Below are 18,964 nucleotides of genomic sequence, written 5' to 3'. Positions count from 1 at the left end.
TGGCAGTCTGGGGTGATTATGGCTAAATCATCAGCATAGGCCAGGATTTTTGTGTCTATTCCAGACCTAGTGACTGGCAAAATGAAAGGGTTTAATTCAATTCTTTTTATGAGAGGATCAATGTGCGTGGACACGCCGGTGTGCGTAACGCAGCGCTTTATAAATGTCCCTAATAATAATAATAATAATAATAATGTATAGGGCGAATAACGGGGGAACAAGGGCACCCCTGTCTCATCCCTCTTGTAATCTCTATCTGCTCAGTAAGATGACCGTTAATGAAGATTTTAGCAGTGGGATCATGATAAAGTGCCTGAACTGCCTGCAGTATTTTCGGGCCAAAGCTGATCCGCTGCATTACTGCCCATAAAAACTGCCAGGAGACCCGATCAAACGCCTTTTCTGCGTCCAAGAGAATCAACGAGATCGGGTCCCCTGACACCTCTATGGCATTGAATAGAGTAATTGAGCGGCGGATGTGCTCTGTGGTCCCTTTTTTAGGTATAAAACCGTGTTGCCAATCAGATACTATGGACTCTATGTTAATAGAAAGTCTGGTAGCAATGATTTTGGGGAAAATTTTAGAATCGGTGTTGATTAGGGTTATGGGTCGGTATGATGACATTTCCAGCGGTGATTTATCCTTTTTAGGAAAAATAACTATTTTGGCGGATGACCAGGTCTCCGGGGGTTTGGTTCCATCAAAAATAGATTTCACACCCCAGTAAATATTTCTTTAATTTGTGGTGAAAAAACCTTATAGAATTCTACAGGAATATTATACTTTCCGGCAGCCTTACCATCCGGGAGACAGGTAAGTGCGTTTAAAATCTCACTCCAAGTCGGGGAAATTTCTATTGATTCGCTGTCACTCTGATTAAGTTTATGAATGGGGATGCTATCTAAGTATTCCCTTATTTTGATCTGTAACTCATCATTAGTCCCCTCTATGTCCTCTGTGTAAAGTTCCTCGTAGCATTTCCTAAAAGCACACTCTATTAATCTAGGCTCTGAGATTCCTACATTATCAACATTTATTGTGTTAATGGTGTTAATCGTAGTCTGTTGTCTAGTTGCAATAGCGATTGATGACCAATGCGCTCCCCAAGCTCGTAAAATTTTTCTTTGGAAGCTACCCATTTTGAAGCATTTTTTTATGTTAGCACAGCACCCATCTCTGATTTAGCCACAGTGACCGCCAATCGTGCCTCATCAATTCCCGATCCGGCCTGAGCCGCGTGGATTAGTTTCTTCTCCGCTTCCATCAACCGCCCTTGTGCTAGATTAATTTGCACCTTCTCTTCCTTATTCTTCTTAATGGAAAATCAAAGGGTCTCCCCCCTTATGCCGGCCTTAAGAGTGTCCCAGACAACCATGATAGAAGCCGACCCATTATTTATATTAAAAACTTCTTGTATCCATCCAGCCATGTGTTCTCTGTAGTTATTATTGTATAGCAGTGCTTTTTCAAAAGTCCACTGTGATATTGGTTCCTGTCTCCCCCAGCCATCTAATGTTAGAATGAGGGGGTTATGGTCAGACAGGAATCGGGGGGGCAATGTCGATATAGCTATCGTGAATTAAGGCCGGAGACACACAAAAATTATCTAGTCTTGCAAACGATGAATGGGGGGCGGAGAAGAAAGTAAAACCAAGTTGGTCCGGTTTCAGAAAGGCCCAGACATCTTTTAATCCGTGTGTGCTAACTAAATCAAGTAATGCTGGATACACTTTTGGTTTTCGACCCTGATAGGCCCATGTCCTTGCTGTTTCCCATGTGCTAGGCAGGTTTAAATTCAGGTCACCACATAGAATTAACGGAAGTGGCCAATGGGCAAGCTTTTCATTTGCTTGATATATGACCCCTGGGTCATCTTGGTTGCTAGCGCAAGCAGAGCAGATTGTGAGAATACATTTTGAAAATAAGGTGCACCACGCAATGAACCATCTCCTTAATACATCTGTTTCAACTTGATTAACAATTATCGGCAGAGTTTTTCGAACCAGTATCCCAACACCCTTCTCCTTTGCTCCTTGTGTCGTTGCCCCAATAACTTGAAACCTGAGAGAGTTCAGGAAGGGTTTTTGTGCCCCTTCAATGTGTGTCTCTTGGAGACACACATTAACCGTAATATCTGTGCAGTTCTCTATCTCTTGGATGCATCATTCAAACCACAGATGTTTAGCGTGACAATCTTAAGTTCATTTAAAGATCCCATTTTTTTTCTATTTAATTCTAGTATTTACCATAAAAAACAAAGAAAAAATGTCGTCCCTCTAGGAAGCCCCACCCTGTCCCAAACCTCCTCCCCCAGTCATGTATCCCACCCCTCCACCCCCAAAGACTCGCTCATAAGATTTTTCCTGAATTACAGTACAAAAAATGAGAAAACTAGAAACACAGTCAGACTCAGTCTATTACCGCTTAAACCTATTTTAACCCAGGACCCAGTGAACCCACCCCTCCCCCCTCCAAAATAGACAGTCAGGATAGTCCTGAATGATGGTGAGCACATGTGAGGTCCCAGCCTCCACACCTATTGTAACCTTTCAAATTAATAAGCTGGCCTAAGCGGGCCTGACAGTCCCATTAAAGGCATAAGACAGTCAGAATCCCACCTGTGCATAATATTATAAACACAAAAAGGAAAATGAATGAGTAAAACAAGAGTGAAAGAGAAAAGATGGAGAAAAAAAAGACCCCAAAAGAATTTACTGATCGCATTAGGTCTCGAGTTTGAGGTAGCGCAACTAATTGTTCAGACTAGAGCATGATCATGGTTCTTAAATCTAAAATTTACTTCTCAGGTTTTCTTCCTGCTGGATAGTTCTTTCATGTATTCTTCGGCTTTAATCTCTGACCGGAATACTCGGGTAGATCCTTCAAAAATGATTTTCAATCTGGCCGGGTTCATCAGGTATATTTGAGCCCCTAACTGTTCTAGTGGTGTTATCAGTTGGCGGAGCTGCCACCTCCGCTCTACTGTAGCATGCCCAAAGTCCAGTTTTGAGAAAAACTTTATCCCGTCAACTTCCTTGGGATAATTAGTCCTGGCCTGATCAAATACCAGCAGTCTTAGTAGGAAGTTCCCAAAGAAGACTAAGAAAGCTCTTGGTTTATTATTGTTGGGATTGCTGCCATCTCGTCGTAATTTCAGATTGAAGGGAAACCGGTGAGCCGTTTGTATTTCTTGGTCCCAATTCCAGCTGGACTGAGAGGGCAAAGCGTCCCGAAGAAGTCTCACTATGAATGCACTGTGATCAGTCCCTTCGAATCCCTCTGGTATTCCCAGTGGTCTAAGGTTGTTTCTCCGCATTCGGTTTTCTTGTTCCGCAGGCTTCATGGGTTGTAGATTGCTCTTTTACTTGTACCATTTACGCCTCCAGGACCTCTGTTCTTCCTTCTACCATGGCCACCCGGTCTCCAATGTCCGTGCATATTTTGTTTCATTTACTGATGCCACCCTGGAGTTTTTTTGAAGCCCCTCTTGCAGCCAGGCTCTCAGCTTTAGCTTCCTCTCGAAACTGTTCGATAGATTCCAGAATTGAAAGTAAGGATGGTTAATTTATACTTGTAGTGTTCAGCTGTGAGTTTACCCCTTGCTGGAAGTTCATGACGCCAGAGGTATGTGTCCCTTGTGGGTCCAAGCGATCCCATTTCGTTTTCGCTTGGCTTGCGCTTCCTGCTGTGTGCCTTCTTGGGATCGCTTGGACGCGATTACTGCTGCGTGCCTTCTTTTTTTTTTTTTACTGTATTCATCGCTGAGTCATTCAGGCCCTCTTCGGACTTACTGCTTTCAAGTGAGCTCCCCGGTTCGTTGTCTGACCCTGACAGAGAGCCATCTGAGACAGAGTAGAAGTTCTCATTCCCCATGTCTGGAGTTTGAGGGTCTGTTGAGCACTGAGTCGTGACCTTGGGGTTATCTCCATCTGACGCGCCTCCCTGTTCTTTGCCTTGTCTAATAACTCCATTGACAATTATAGTGTGTGCATTGGGAAGACCAGTTAAAACGCCATCTGACGGGGAAGCGTTACTTGATATAATGGTCTGACCAGCGTTGTTTGAGCCAGGTGGGATTGACTCCTTTGATTGAGCAACCTGTCGTATTGATTCCGGTAATGGCTGTAGCCCAGCATCTAAGGCTAAGGCAAGACCCCCGCCAGACAGGTCACTTGATTCAGTTCCAAATTCCTTTGAGACTAAAACACAATCAGGTGCAGGGGTAAGAGTGGAGGGGTTCTTAATGGCTGGAAAATGTCTGGCTATTGATGGATAATTTCCTATAGGAACAGAATTAACCAGAGCAGTGTCTCTCAAATTGTTCGCCCCAGCATTTTTACTGGCCTTTTTTGCCCCCCCCATCTTCCCTTTTACCTTTTTTAGGAGGTTCCACCTTCTCCACACTTTTTTCCGAGCTCTCCAGATCTCCATTTTCTTTACTATCCTCGTGGCACAGGCTCTCTTTGCCTTTAAGTAGTTTCTGCCCACGAGTAGTCATCCTATGACTCCGTTTAACTGATGAAAATCCGCACTTCAAGCAATCTCGTCCCGCAGAGGATAACCCCCCACCGAGGTTCACAGAGTTGTCAGCGTTCGTCAGCTTGGGACAGCCTAAGAAAGCCTGCAGCGTCTTAATTAAGGCAACGGCAGCGGGAGACTCACCGGCATTAGACCAAACACGCCAGACCACGGTAATCTGAGCGCGTGTACCAGCGTGTGTACCAGCGCTTTCGAGCCTCTCCCAGACATGCACTGATGCTCGCGAAGGCGGCAGCTTAACCCGCTTGTCTCCTTTCATCCGTTCCCGGCATAAGAACAGGTATGTGCTCCGAAAGTACGCCAGGCGTCCGCTCAGGTAAAAATTGGGTTGAAGAGTGGCGTTGAGGCTGAGAGAGAGCCTCTCACACTAGCGCCATCTACTGTCAGCCGTTCATTGTCCCTCTGAAGGGTTATGGGCTATGCGTGGCTGCATGCGTTTTAAGTGGGCTCGTTGGCTGCATATTTTTTTTGTATTCTGGAAAGATGTCTGTCACTACGGGACTTAATTAGATTTCAATGGCGATGAGGAACCATTGTCGAAGTATTTATGGCTGTGCTTGATATTACAGCACTCTGTCCTAACTCCCACCCTCCTCCCACTCTGGGTTGTGTTATTTTAATGTCTGTTTAATTAAGGACGTGACGCACCACATTGTGCATGTGCGAAAATCAGTACGTCGAACACTGCAGGGCCGAAATTAAGTCAAGGCTTTTATCCCAGTGTCTAGGATATAGCACAGATGACGTTGTTCATTAGAAGTCTGCGAAGATCCACAAAAACAACAGTATGAAAGCAGCAGACGTAGGTTGATTAGAGCTGAATCGCAACTGAGACCTGTCACAGAAGACGGCCCCATAAATTGCATCATGTAAGTCTAGACGGTAGACTGAAAGTCTCTCAACGGACACTTCACCCTTTAAAACATGTAGCAATGGGGAAATCCATCATATCCACCGTATCCCTACTGCACACACTCTCACGTTATGGCTGGTTGTCCCAAAGCCCTCATGTAAGACCCTCCATTGGCATACCCTCAAATCTCTGACCCACACTCAGCAACAAAAGCCCTAAGAGGTCAGGATATTGGTAAAAGTGCACTACATAACAAACGTACAATGTGAAATCACTTCAATCCTTATTTAATTTTTTCAACTAGGAAAATACAATGTGGGAAAATATATCCCCATGCTGCTTTCTGCTTCAGCACTGCCTTCAAATACATCTTGCTGGAGCTAGGGATGAAACCTCTGTCCATCGTAAAGAGGATATTTTGGAAACTTTAAGACCCTGAACGTGAATCAATTTCTGAACAGATGTCTGTTAAGCGGTTTGGAAAATCTTAGTCGCGCCATCTGCCTTATGCTTCTATTTGCAACCTTTCTCTGGCAGACACGAAAAAGGAGAAATGGGTCTTCATTAGAGGTACTCCTGGAGCTGCCTAATTCATTAGTAAAGGTTTTAAGAATTTCTTTTTTTTTTTTTAAGTTCAGATCGAATTTTTCAGACCGTAGTCATTTTCTGTCAAAAGTTCCTGCTACGACCCTGCAGTATTTTAAACTACAATGTTTTCCATGCTGTTTTTTGTTACTCTTTGCGTATGCTTTTGAGCCTACAGCTGTTTGATTCCCATTGGCTATTGAAAACAGTATACATATTTTGTGAGAAGGCCATCTGGGCTCATGAGTGCAAGTTCTTTAGGTGGTCTGCTGGTAAGGCATTACTGCCACTCTCAAATATGCTATTTTGCAGAGAAGGCACTTGTTGATGGTTCCCTTGTGCACTGCATGGCTCAGCAGTTTGGCACAGGGATTCCTACCAAGTGTTAGTTTATAAATGGATTTGTGCCTGTATCGATGATCAGAATACATTAAAGTCTTACATTTAGAATAGAAATGCACACTTAATCAGTTGGTCGTTTCATTCTAGTTGTCACCTTTGTGGCCATTAAATCTAAACTGTTCCTTCCACAGCGTGGGGTGCTGTGAATCCTGGTTTTGAGTAAATAATCAAAAGTGCTATGCTGCAGTAAGCGCAGGCTGCCCCATAGCATTTTATTTGCTTTGAGTCATGTTGCACAGGAGCTTGCGCTGCTGTGCAACAGCTTTGAAAAACATTGACAATAGGTCTTGCTTCGCCAATGCTTGTTGAGTGAGTGATTTCCCAGGTGGGTGGATGGGCGTGTCCAAAGCCTGGTTGAGTAAGAATGTTCATAGCGGACGAGCCTGCCTCTACAGGCCTGCAAAGTGAGTAGGCATCTCTTGGGAGGCAGAGTCTCTGCATCCTCCAGGGTGCCCTCCAAAGGAGGACCATGTCTGGGATGGATCCACATTGTTAGATGGGACCCAATAAGTAGGATCCTGATTGTTGGACAGGTGGACACTTTCATACCCTCTCCTGCTGCCAAATGGTTCCTCCGGGGGGTTAGCATTTTTTTCCCTTTCCTGAGAACCCAATGCCCTAGCCTTGCAGGCAGCACTGCCCTAAGGATGCTGGGAAGAAAAAGTGGGCAAGATGGAGTGAGTCACCAGTTGGAGCTTCAGCCATGTTTGTTTATCACTCCCCTTGTCTTTTGTTGTAGGTGGATGCTCCTACATTTGTGGTGGTCTGTTATTCTCTAGTCTAGATGTCTCAAGTTTATACATAATAGAACCTATACCCCATGTTGATTTCTTGGGAAGGTAACATCAAGGAGGTTCCATAATCAGTAAGATACCGCAGTGCAGTACCCCTGTTGTGGAACTGTTCTTGCTTCCCATAGTTGGTGGTTGCACACAGGGCTAGGGATAATGCAAGCACTAGGAGACAGCCTAGAAAGCCTTGGGAGAAGAATACCTTGAGGGTGAGACAGATGATATTCTGCTGCCTTTATTCTAGCCGCTCTGTCTGTGTATAGGAGAGCCATTGGAGCTGATGCGTGTGACTGTCTTATCAAGTCAGATTCAAAGACGTGTGTGGAAGGCCTGGGTGAGCCGATTCCCTCCTCTTATAAATCCCCATACGTTATGGCTGGCGGAAAGCAGATCACCCCTGCTGATTGTAACCCCCTGGATTAAAGGGTCTTTGACCCATAGGGGATTGAGGGTCATTATCGAACTCATGAATTTCTAAAGCATTAGTTAGAAGTATTTTGTGGTATTGGTTAGGCACAGGGCGATGAACAGGGGCAAGCCCTTCGTTTCTCAGAATGACACTCAAAACCAGCAGCCAACTACTGTTATGGAAGCACAGGCAGCAACACTGTGAGTCCCTTTCTATGGAAACAGTTGACTACAGAATAACACCTCTCCCTGAAGCTCTCTCTCCACTTAGGGGGCCAGAAGGTACCGGGGTTACAAAAGTAATTTTCTGTTTAAGGGTTTTATGCAGAATTGCTGAGCATTGAGTGGTAATGCTGCCAATATCTATGGTTCCAGCTCTGCTTTCCTCTCTGTCTTTCATGCATGACGCCAAGACCCAACTTATCCTAAATGCATGTAATAGTTTTCAGCAGGGTTTATTTTTCAGGCAAAAGTCGCTTATATAGGTAAAGCTGTGCACTTTTTTTGTTCCAAAAATGATCACTAAGAGATCACTTGAGTTTCTGAGCAGTCTCCCTTCCCTCTTATACTTTTGAGGACTCATGTTTTCAATTTCTGCAAGGAGCCACTGACATGACCTTATGGGCCTTCACTTTTACACACACTTTAATAACACGCAGGTCATCCTCTGCCTGGCTGCTGACTTGGGTGGAAGAACTATATATTTTCAACCATGTAAGCTGCAGACCTGAACTGGGTGGACAGCCACTGCCTGCATAGAACTCGGAGTAGACTGTGATGATTGTAATGTGAAGCAGCAAGAGCTTACTTTTGATGTGGGGTTTCAGTTCAGGGCCACTGAAACTAGAGGACTGTCCCAATAGAAGATGTTAGATATCTTGGGTTTCAGTTTTATGTTCTCAATACTTTGACACTCCATATTTGTGCCATCATCTCATCTTATTTTCATGAGATGAAATAAATGAACGCAAATGTCTTCTGTGCCTCTCTCTGTATGCTGGGTCACAGCCCACAGGATTTCCCCCCTTGAATATAGGCATTCGTATTACTTCAGCCTGACTGAAAAGTCCCTTTCTAAAATCATCAACATCTGCGGTACTTTCTAGTGCTCAGAAAATTGCAGCTGCTTCTCCTCTGCTTAAAAACATACATTGGCTTCCTGCCCACTACCGGTCCAACTAGCCACGTACCTTATTCATTGGTTCATGTTTGATAGTGCCTGTTCAGTGCGTCACATTTGCGCCCGCCTGCTAGTTGGTTCATTTTGAGCCTGTCATTTTATTCGTTCATGTTTGAGGTTGCCTCCTCGACTTTCTTGAAGAACAGTTGAGTTCTTTTATCCTTCCAATGTGCTTTGATCTACAGACCAGTCTCTATTAAGTATTCCTCAAATTGAGAAACAGTGGAAAGGGGTAAAACTGTATGTTTTTTGTTACCCAACACATGATATGCTCTCTTCTTCCACATGAACTCTAATCAAACTATCTACAGTTTAAAAAAAAATTGCAAGACCTGGTTGTTCCTGCAGTGTTAGAACTAATGCCTTTTTGTTTTCCAGTTTAAAACCAGGTCCTGTTCTCAACCTTTACCAGGAAACACTTAGAAGTCTATGTTGTGCTCTAGAAAAAATATGAATAAACATCTCACTCTTTGCTCTTGGGGGTCCACTGCTATGACAGCATTAAGTATGAAAACTCCTTCAGGTATTTCCCGAAACATAGAGCTAAGTTCTCATTGGTTTTGGCTCTGGCAGCAAAGGTATGTGCCTTTGCATGAAGTAAATTTAGGCCCTTTTTGGAGTAGGTCGCTTTGCATATGATCTGCTAGTCATCCATGTGTAAGATAATACTCTTAACAATGGTGTAGATTGTGCCAGGATAGATGTCAGGCGAAGGTAGTAATGATGGTTTATACACCCATCAAGTCCACTAACGTTCACTTCTGGCCCGTAATATTTCTGAGAGCTGTTCTTTATTATTTAGTAGTGCCAGCGGCCTTGACTTAGACCTCTGCTGTGCTCAATGCATCAAGAGCAAACATAAATACATATCCCAAATACAGGTGTTCAAAAGAGATGGAGGTATATATAAATAAGCACAGATAAAGGTGAATAAACAACAGCTCAGGGACATGCAAAACATAGAAATGTTATCTCTCTGTCTCTGTTCCAGTCTCACTAAAAGATATAGTGGGAGTCAGACATATGAACATGCCATTTCTCAAAGTGTGATCCAAACAGAATTTCCTGTTTAAAAAATTTGAATTCATTGGGGCAACAGGACTACTACCCAAGTTAAAACACTTCAGATTGGGAACTCAACTTGAATTTATGGATTTTGGAAGTGGTAAAAAGTTTAAAGCACTACGTCTTTATTACCACAACTCCAGACATTAAACTTATTTGCACTTCTAGTGGTGGGCTGCAGAAATTAAATGTACATGTTATATTGTTGCTAATTAATATTCTGACCATATATACATATATATACATTTGTATTTTGTGAAGCAGAAAAAAGTGACATATCTACAAGCGAGCTGCATCGAGGCGGAGATTCCCACGGGCATGGAACAGCAGATGCATTCCAAGCAACAAAACTATGAGGACCAGAGGGTGGAAAGAGAACTCAGATCAAGTCTCTGCTCCACACAGACCACTAACAGCAAGCATACACCTTCTGTGCTCATTGATGGAAGGCCCCAGGAAAAAGGCAACCTGGAACAAAAATTAGACAGTCCAGCTGAGGAGGAGCTTGAGGAGATAGCCCCCTTGGCCTCTGAGCCATGGTCCACATCACCCTGTGATGCCATGGTTCAAGCCGCCAGCCACTCCAGTTGCAGATTTCTTGAGACATTTAAAATGAAGCTGGAGTACAGTCAAAAGCAATTTGAGTTCAAGGAAAAACTGGCACATGAGAGAGCTATGCGGGAGATTGAGTTGAAATCGAACCTGGATTACCAAAGAACCCTGGAGAAGCTCCAAGAGAAAGAGGCTGAACACCAGAGGTTGCAACAGAAGAACAACAGAGATAAAGTAAGCTTGCACCACAATCTGGAATGCCATCTTAATATCATTAAGAGCTGTTTATTTTGTTTGATGTGGAAAAGGGTGCGTGTGATTTGGTTACATATTTTTGAACACCCATGACTTTTGAACAGTGCTCTTAGGGATCGTTGATGTTGTAGAGGCAGATACACTCAGGGTGCATAGAATCATTTCAGCCAAATACCTCCCAAATTCAGATGGGGTGTTTGCTGTGACCATGACCACTGAAGTTTGTCATTCAACAACAAACAGGAGGTGGTTTGTTTGGGGAATCACGGCATTCCCCTATAGTGCACCTACTACCACTATGTTTCTGCATTGTCTTCACGTTAGTATCATTCTATTCTGATCCCTCTGCAGTTCAGAAACATAACATGTGGCATATTATGAAAAAATAGGAAAGGTTTTCGATAGCATTTGGTGGGTCAGATGCAGAGGCAATGCAAAGAATTTGGTATTCACTGACATGAATTATTTGCAGGTCACGGCATGGACAAGACAAGAGGGTTTGACTACAGTAAACCTATGGGTTGTGCTGTCTTCTTATAATGTCTACACAGTGTTGGATCTAGTCATGTGTAGGAGGCCTCGAGGGTTGGAAGAAGACCAGCAACAGTCATTCTAAAAAAGTATTCTGCTTATCAGCCACAAATGCCTCACAAATCAGCATGTCTTTTCACAAAGGTGTTTTACTTGCTTGCGTGGTCACACATGTTTCTGTTTTAAGTGTTCTGTTGTTTTGCTAAGCTCACATGTGTATATTTATTATTGTTGTATATTATTTTAATTATTATTTGCATTTAAGAAATGGTATGTTAAAATAGTTCAATTATTTGATGTATTGGATACCAGCCATGGTAAGTATGGATTTAGGAGACTTTTCAGTTCCACATGCACAAACTAATTGTAAAGGTAACTTCTCCAGATTAAAGGGGGATTAGTTTAGCATGGAGTTTAGAACTCAAGATCATGTCCCTCACCTCTGTTTACATCCTTATGGGCACAAAATATTGGCTGCTGTATTTCTATATTATACATCTATACATTATATATACTCAGAGACTGATTGTTATGCGTGTGTGTGCTTTTACATCCTTGCTCTATTTCCATAACTACGTGTCTGTGTTTTCACCTTTAGTATTTCCTCTCTCAGTGTTTGATGTGAGTGCGACAATAGCAGCCCAGCATTTGCTGACTTTTCTCTGGAAGTGAGGGAGCACTGTTGTGAGGGGGAAGGAGAGTGGTATGTCTCACATGCTACAGAGTGTCACTGTATCCTGTACTGGCATGCTTTTGTATGCTTTGTCATCGAAAGAAATTACCCAAACTTTGTTAGTCGTTTACTTTCATATTGACCCACGTTCACTTGTGCAAAGTATTATTAATAATTACACAAATAAAAAATGAATATCTATAGGTCGGGCTTGAACCTTAGTCAAAGGGTATGCAAGGTGTATAGCACTTTACACTACACCAACTACTCTCTTGGTTTTACGTTTTGTCTAAAATTTATTTTAACTCATTGATTTCACAGTAGGCCTTTTTCCACTATCCTGCAGAATTTCATTTACATGCCAGAAACTCAAAAAATATTCATGCTCCAAAAACTCAAAAATTCTCCACTATTACTGTGGCCCTGCCCCATACAGTTTGGCTTCTCCCAGACTTATTCCACAAATTAAGGGTGTTCTTCCACAACAAACCATACCTGCCTCTCTGCATGTTCATGCCTATTCATGCCAGAAACTCCTGCACTACCAGCTGTTCATTTCCGAATAGATCCACTTAAAACTAATTTAGTCTAATTAAAAAAATACATCAAAAAGCTATTAGCCATAGGCCAGGCTTGCTGCTTAGCGAAAGGACACATATGTCCACACCACTTTCCATTAAACCAGGGTTTCTCCTGGATATGAGTATTGCTTAAAAGGTTTTTTCACACCTTCCTTTTTCAATAGTCCTTCAATTACTATGCTGAATTTCTGTTAAATGCCGCAAACGCATATGTGTATTTGAATGCACTAATTCAAGGAGGCATTGCTCTCTTCCTTTTTAAGTCGAACCACATTGCGCATGCGCTGATGCTAGACCTGCTGTAATGGATTAAAGCACCCTATTCTTGCCTCCTGCTTACTATTGGCTCATTCCAGCGTCGCTCTGCTTTGCTGCCTGCTGTCTCGTTCAGGCACCCGAAAGCTCCTTTCCTTCGAAGACTCGGGAGCACTGGTAAAGTTCAGTGTACTTAGGCTTGCCTTCCATATCTCCTGTGTGTCAGAATTTTTTTAAATCTTTATTAATGCTTTTAACTCTTAGCTGCTTCCGCTGTTTCGATTCCCCATCTGCTTTGCATACTTTAATAGTCTTCTAGCAGCTTTCAAGCTCAGAATGCAATTAAATAATTAAGGTTAAAACATAATGAAAGGTTAATGAACAGTTGACACCGTAGTGCCCGTACCAATATTAACATGTTATTAATTGCAATAAACACTTATGCAGAATACAATACACAGATAGTGCTTAGTATTGTTCTTCTTAACATATGCTACATTGATTGAGTGAAAAATTATGGTTCAAAAATAATCTTTAGTAATATGCTCATGAGCCCTCTCCCCCACCCCCTGGCCTTTAACTACATTTCTAGCTCTCTGAGGCACGCTGACAGGGTGTGCCCGTCAGATAAATAAATAATCTACAATCCTATTCAATGGACAAAGCCTTATGCGCGCAAAGACATGGATTCCCTCAGTTGCATTTCAATACAAGTGAATGCAGATCAGTGCGTGCTTTTTTGGCACAGCATCAATTAAAGCAGAGGTTTAATTTCGTAATGTTCCAGGTCTGGAATTGAATGTGACACCATCAGATGATTAAGGAGGTGAAGGGCGACAGTAGCAAACATGTGAGGAAAAAGCAAAAGTCCCCTTGTTATTGTGAACCTCTTGGACAATGGGGGTTGTCTACTTTTTTTATGCAAATGCAATTGTACACCCATATGTGTTAGTGGATCATGAGCAACTCACATTGTATTACACTAAGATTTGCATGTTGATCGGCAAGGCTAGACTAGAACAATAAAATATTAACAATAAAAGTTCCTGGAGACACACAGACAGACACACACACACACTCTCTCTCACTCTTTGGTTTGTTATACACAATATGATACTCTGGTACAATCAGAAATCAAGGAATGCAACCCCAACTCCAAAACACTCTCATGACCAGCTTTCTGCTTTCAACCTGTCCAGAGTCAGTGACCACTGCCTTCATGTACACACCAGCCCCTCTGCTGTAACCCCACTATTGACATTACTTTGTCAAACAATAAGAATCCCAAGCTGAAGCAGAGTACAGAAAAAAGGCTACCTCAGGTTCATAGACCGTTTGATCACAAACCACATGCCTTTTGTGCTTCGGTAACAAATTTGCAAGCTCAGCACACACGGAGTCAGGCTGTTTGTGATCAATCCCGCTATAAACATTGCCTCAGTTTCTGTCCACTTTTGTTCTTCTGTTTTCCGCTTCCTGCCAGCACCGCAACTGTACCATGGTGTCCTCCTATTGTTTTATTTCCACACTTCCATAATCTCTTCTTTCAGCATGGACCACTAGCACAACTTTCATGATTCATATCACTTTACACTTAAGCGTAAATTGGGTTTTTGACTTCTGTGACACAGGCTTCACTGTCTCTTTTTGGACAGGGCCACAAAATAAATTGAATATGGATGACACTTGCCTATAATAACATGTTGGCATAGATAAGCTAAAGAAACAACAACATGAAGTGTGTCCAGAGTGTTTGCCAATTTATATGTTTAGTCAGGCATTTCAATCTGTCACCTTTATGCAGTCCAATGACTAGAGACTATTTGTAAACTCTATGTGTACTGCATTTTCTCTTTACACTTTCGGTTTTGAAATAAGGTTTGACGGTACTGTTGGCTGCACGGCACTCCCAGGTCATGTTCAATGCTCACTCAGCTCAAGTTGGGCAAAATCACAAACTGACACTTAAAAGTAGGTTGTGAGGTGCTAAGTTGACGTTTGTTTTCCAGAAAGTTTAGTTCGGCCTAGTAGTGGTGCACAGATATTCCTCATTGGTTATAAAGTAGAACTGAAGCTTTGTGCCTTCATAGTTGCTACAGTGCGCTCCATTTCCACATACAAGTCTTTTCAGTTCGCATGCTGCTGCTTCTATTTCTAGTTCTTTTTTGAGGAGGGGGTGGGCCTTCTGTTTATTTTCTGCTTTGAGAAGTTAGTCATTGTGCATGAAAGTTCCCCTTATCATCAGTCCTTTGATTCTTCCTGTGTGGGACACTGAAGAAGCATATTTCACTCTCAGTGAGTCCCAGACTGCATTATTTACATATTCAACCTTGCTCTGCTTTCAGCTCTGACTGTGTTGCTGTCGCTGCTGCTGCTTCCTTCTCCGAGTTTAACAAGCATTTGCAATGCATTAGGTCTTGCATTTGCACAAGTTTGAGCTATTGGCACAGTAAATAACAATGCCTTTTGTTTGTGTTTTGAAAACCTGCAAGCGGTGCGTAAACATACACTTTGTACTTTGAACTTATAGTCGTTGCTTACGAAAAGCATGGCTGGCAATAACTGCGCCTCTTTTACTGCCAGCCTTGCTTCTCATAAGCAAGGACTATAAGTACAAAGTGTGTGTTTACGCGCCGCTTGCAGGTTTTAAAACACATACATAAAAGGCATTGTCATTCACAGAACCAATAGCTCAAACTCTAGCAAATGGGAGAGCTATTGCATTGCAAATGTCTGTTATTATTGGTCTCTCACATTTCTGGAATGCTTGAAATAAAACCCTCATGATTCTGTCCTGTATATAGAGACTTATTCAAGCGAAAAGTGCAAAAGCAGCCCAAACTCTAAAACAAACCTAATATCTGTTCTTGAACTCCTATTTTTATGATTAATAACAAACAAAAGTATGATCTGAAGCTTTCTCTCTAACTGCAGATTAAAGGAATAACTCTCCGGTTATGGAAATACAAAATGGGATAGCACTCTCCCATCCTTCACAACTAGGTGCTGAGCTATATTCAGTCCTCCTTTTATTTTAGTGATCTTACTTTAGTCCTTTTCTGAAAGCATGCCATATTTTAGTTGTGTTTGTTCTGTCCTCATCAACACAGACATTCAATGGATATTGCATAGCCTGTTTAGTCTGTATACAACAAATATGCTTTCAGCTATCTGGCTGATCCACCATTTCGTAAGTAATTCATGAACTCTTGAGAGCTAGTGATGTGCCCCTAATTTAAGTATCAAGCTCCTCTTGTCTTAATTGTTTAGAATAAAAAGTCACAGGAATTTTGTGCCCAAACATGTCTGGGCAGTAACTAGAACAGCCTATATTAAACTATTGTATTCATGAAGATTGTTTAGAATTCCCACAAGCTAAAATATGCAAATGAGGGAATACTAGTTCTGTACAACTACTCTTCAAATATACACGAGGAAGACAAAAAGCATTCATTCTTATTGTTAAAAGAGGACTATTAGTATTCCATACGAATAGTATTTGAGGCTTTCTATTATTCTGGTAATCTTTATTTGTAGTACTAATTTCCTATTTCAGTAGCCAACTGAATACTGGACTCCTCTATTTTGACCGCTAAATGAAGACTAGTAGTATTCTTTGTTAACAACAGCTGAAGACGAACAGCAATGATTGTGTGGGGTTTATTAAGACTGGTAGAATTCAATGTTAATATTAATTGAACACTAGTCATATTCATTCTGATTAGTAATTTATGACTAGTATTTTGATTGACTTGATAGCTTGCACAAGACTTCTTTCATTGATGGCTATTGGGCAAAATGTTATTTGTTACATGTTTTGGGATTCAATGTATGGCCTGCCATTTACAAACTCATTAGTCATGCATTCATTACGTTTTTTGTAGTATGTGGAACATGTGTTTGTTTTCAGACTACCCAAAAGAAACAATTGGGCACAATTTATTTGTCTTACGAGAATAAAAACAGTGATATATCTTAACACCACCTGAAGACCACAGGTGTTGATTGGCCTCCAGATTCTATTAATGATATATACATATATATTTTTTTAAAACAATATGCTGAAAACGTATGTACATTAAGTTTCAGGCATTGAGTTTCAATGTTTTGTAAAAAAGAAAATGTTGGACACAAAAGTATGCGATATGACTTTTTAATGATTATCTTCCAATTGTTAGAACATAAAATGTAACAATTGTAAAGAAAATGATTCACACATTTAAATTGACACCTTCAGCTGGTGCGTAATGTACAGGGATATAATTTTATAAATCCACAAAACTTATTAAGTTTTAGTTAGGGGAATGTTTTGTCTTTTATTAGTGGATTTGTTGTTAAAATCCTATTGGTCATGATTTGTTCCTTCTAGTGGTGCACCTTGCAAAGAGTCCAAACAAAGTCTGTATATTAAATACGTATATTAACAAGTGTGAACATTCAGGTCCAATGATTTCGGTCTCAGTCAATCATGAGCACATCTTCAGTCAGCGTCTGGCCAGTTCTATATATCACCTGCACCCCACCTCCCCAAAATACTACTACAACAGTAAACCTAATTGCCCCTCAACAGTGGTACTGGTTTTGGTGGAGCACACATAGGACTTTGCGTTCTACAATGCAATTAATAAAATAGAAGAAATATAGTAGGGATAAATAACTATTTCCACATTGAAATAAATCTAAAGATACCTCTACAAGCAGAAACCTTTACTTGATCCAGACCTCTATGCTTTGAATCCATTCTTTGACCTGCGCCTTTGCTGTTTGCCAATTCCTGATCATTGAATACTCAAGATATGACTTGACTTAGTACAAATTCTCCAAGATCACTTGAAGATGGTGCTCTTACAATTAAACTATAAAGATAGCCAGCATCCACCAAGATAATATCATCAAGAATCTGAATATAACTTGGTTGATAGATTTGCATTGCCAGCAATAATCAATGGAACAAGGAAAAACAAAATATTTATGAGAGGTATATTAATAACCCCAAAGTCACACAGTGCAAAGGTCAAATTTCATGTTATAGCCAAAGTACAGATTGTCTGACTAAAGTATGCACTGCTTTATACTTTACAAATTCCATTTTCTTTACAATGGAGAAAACTGATCCATACCTAATAAGATCTACTTTTCGTGGTTATAGCTCTTTGCAAAGTTTTAAACCTTGTGCTTTGGTGTTTGTTTATAATGAATGCACGTGAAAAACAACATGAACATGCAGATGTGTAATACACTATTACCATTTGTTGAGGAGGAGCTTCATGGCTTCTTCTCTTGTGTGTCATGCCCCTCACCACATTCCAAAATAGTTAATATATTGAATTACAGCCCGCCTTAGCCAAACATACATGCTAATCAAGGACGCTCTTGCATTATAGACACAAGCTCATTGTTAGGGACTGTAACAGGGAAGTTGAGTTGCTTTTAGTGGCTGGTACAGCCTGCCACAGCAGGCTGTAAGACAGTTGGAACATTCCTCCCTGTAAGTGCAGAATGTCTTAATTTTGTTTTGTTTGAAAAAGGCCTCCAAGGGGACACAACCCCCTGTCTTTACCAATAATCGTTATAACTCTTGCAGTGTATGTCAAATCAGTTAACTCTAAAGCATGGTCAAAAAGAGATGTGAAAATAGGCAGCAGTCTATCCCTGATTCCCCCTAGGGTCTGACAAACTGTTTCTCTTTGATAGAGCCGATAGAGACATAAGAGCTGCAGAGAATTTCTTCCTCACTTTTTCCACAGCTCAGCCACTGTGAGTTATGAGTGGAGGGAGGTAGGAATGCTCTCTTTGTGCCTTCGCCCACAGACAATGCCACTCCCTTTCCCCTGCGTAAGATACACATCTTGTAGAATCAGAAGAGGAGGGAGAATCAGGCGGTATAGTAGGGCATCTAAATGTTGACAGCAGTGGGCGTATGCTACTGTTCATAGTCTGCTGATGCTCAATTTTCTGCAGTGAAGCTGTGAAAATACCAATATTTTAAAACAGAATAATATACTGTTTGCTTCTGCTAAATGAGTATCCAGGCAAATGGGAAAGTGGATTGAGTTAAACAAATGTGGGTGTGTTTGGTAGGTGGTTGAATGAAATGCAGTCTAAAATGTTATAAAACAAATGGGACAGCAATGTGATAAAATCTGCCTATATAACATTTTAAACTTTTTGTATTCAGTTTAAAACCCCGAACAGTAACTTGAAGCATGCAATACAAACAATTATCAAACTAAAAACTTAAAGTAGTCTCTGAAAGGATATTCAGGAGCCCTCTTAAAACCTTCGCGCAATAA

The 18,964-nt window shown here is 41.3% G+C and overlaps 1 protein-coding gene across 3 annotated transcripts in view; it reads left to right on the top strand.

Moving 5' to 3' along the window:
• LOC144763925 (uncharacterized) overlaps nucleotides 1-18,964 on the top strand; it is a 139,984-nt gene that overhangs the window by 10,404 nt on the left and 110,616 nt on the right. For 2 of the 3 annotated variants that reach the window (XM_078649966.1, XM_078649967.1), the window contains exon 2: nucleotides 10,089-10,610. In XM_078649966.1, the coding sequence (XP_078506092.1) occupies nucleotides 10,089-10,610 (522 nt within the window). Of the gene's footprint in view, nucleotides 1-10,085; nucleotides 10,611-18,964 lie in introns of all 3 variants that reach the window. The other variant, XM_078649965.1, reaches the window with a different exon arrangement.

Source organism: Lissotriton helveticus, chromosome 6 (genome assembly GCF_964261635.1).
Source record: "Lissotriton helveticus chromosome 6, aLisHel1.1, whole genome shotgun sequence".
Classification (NCBI taxonomy): Eukaryota; Metazoa; Chordata; class Amphibia; order Caudata; family Salamandridae; genus Lissotriton; species Lissotriton helveticus.
This window is presented reverse-complemented; position numbering and strand designations above follow the sequence as displayed.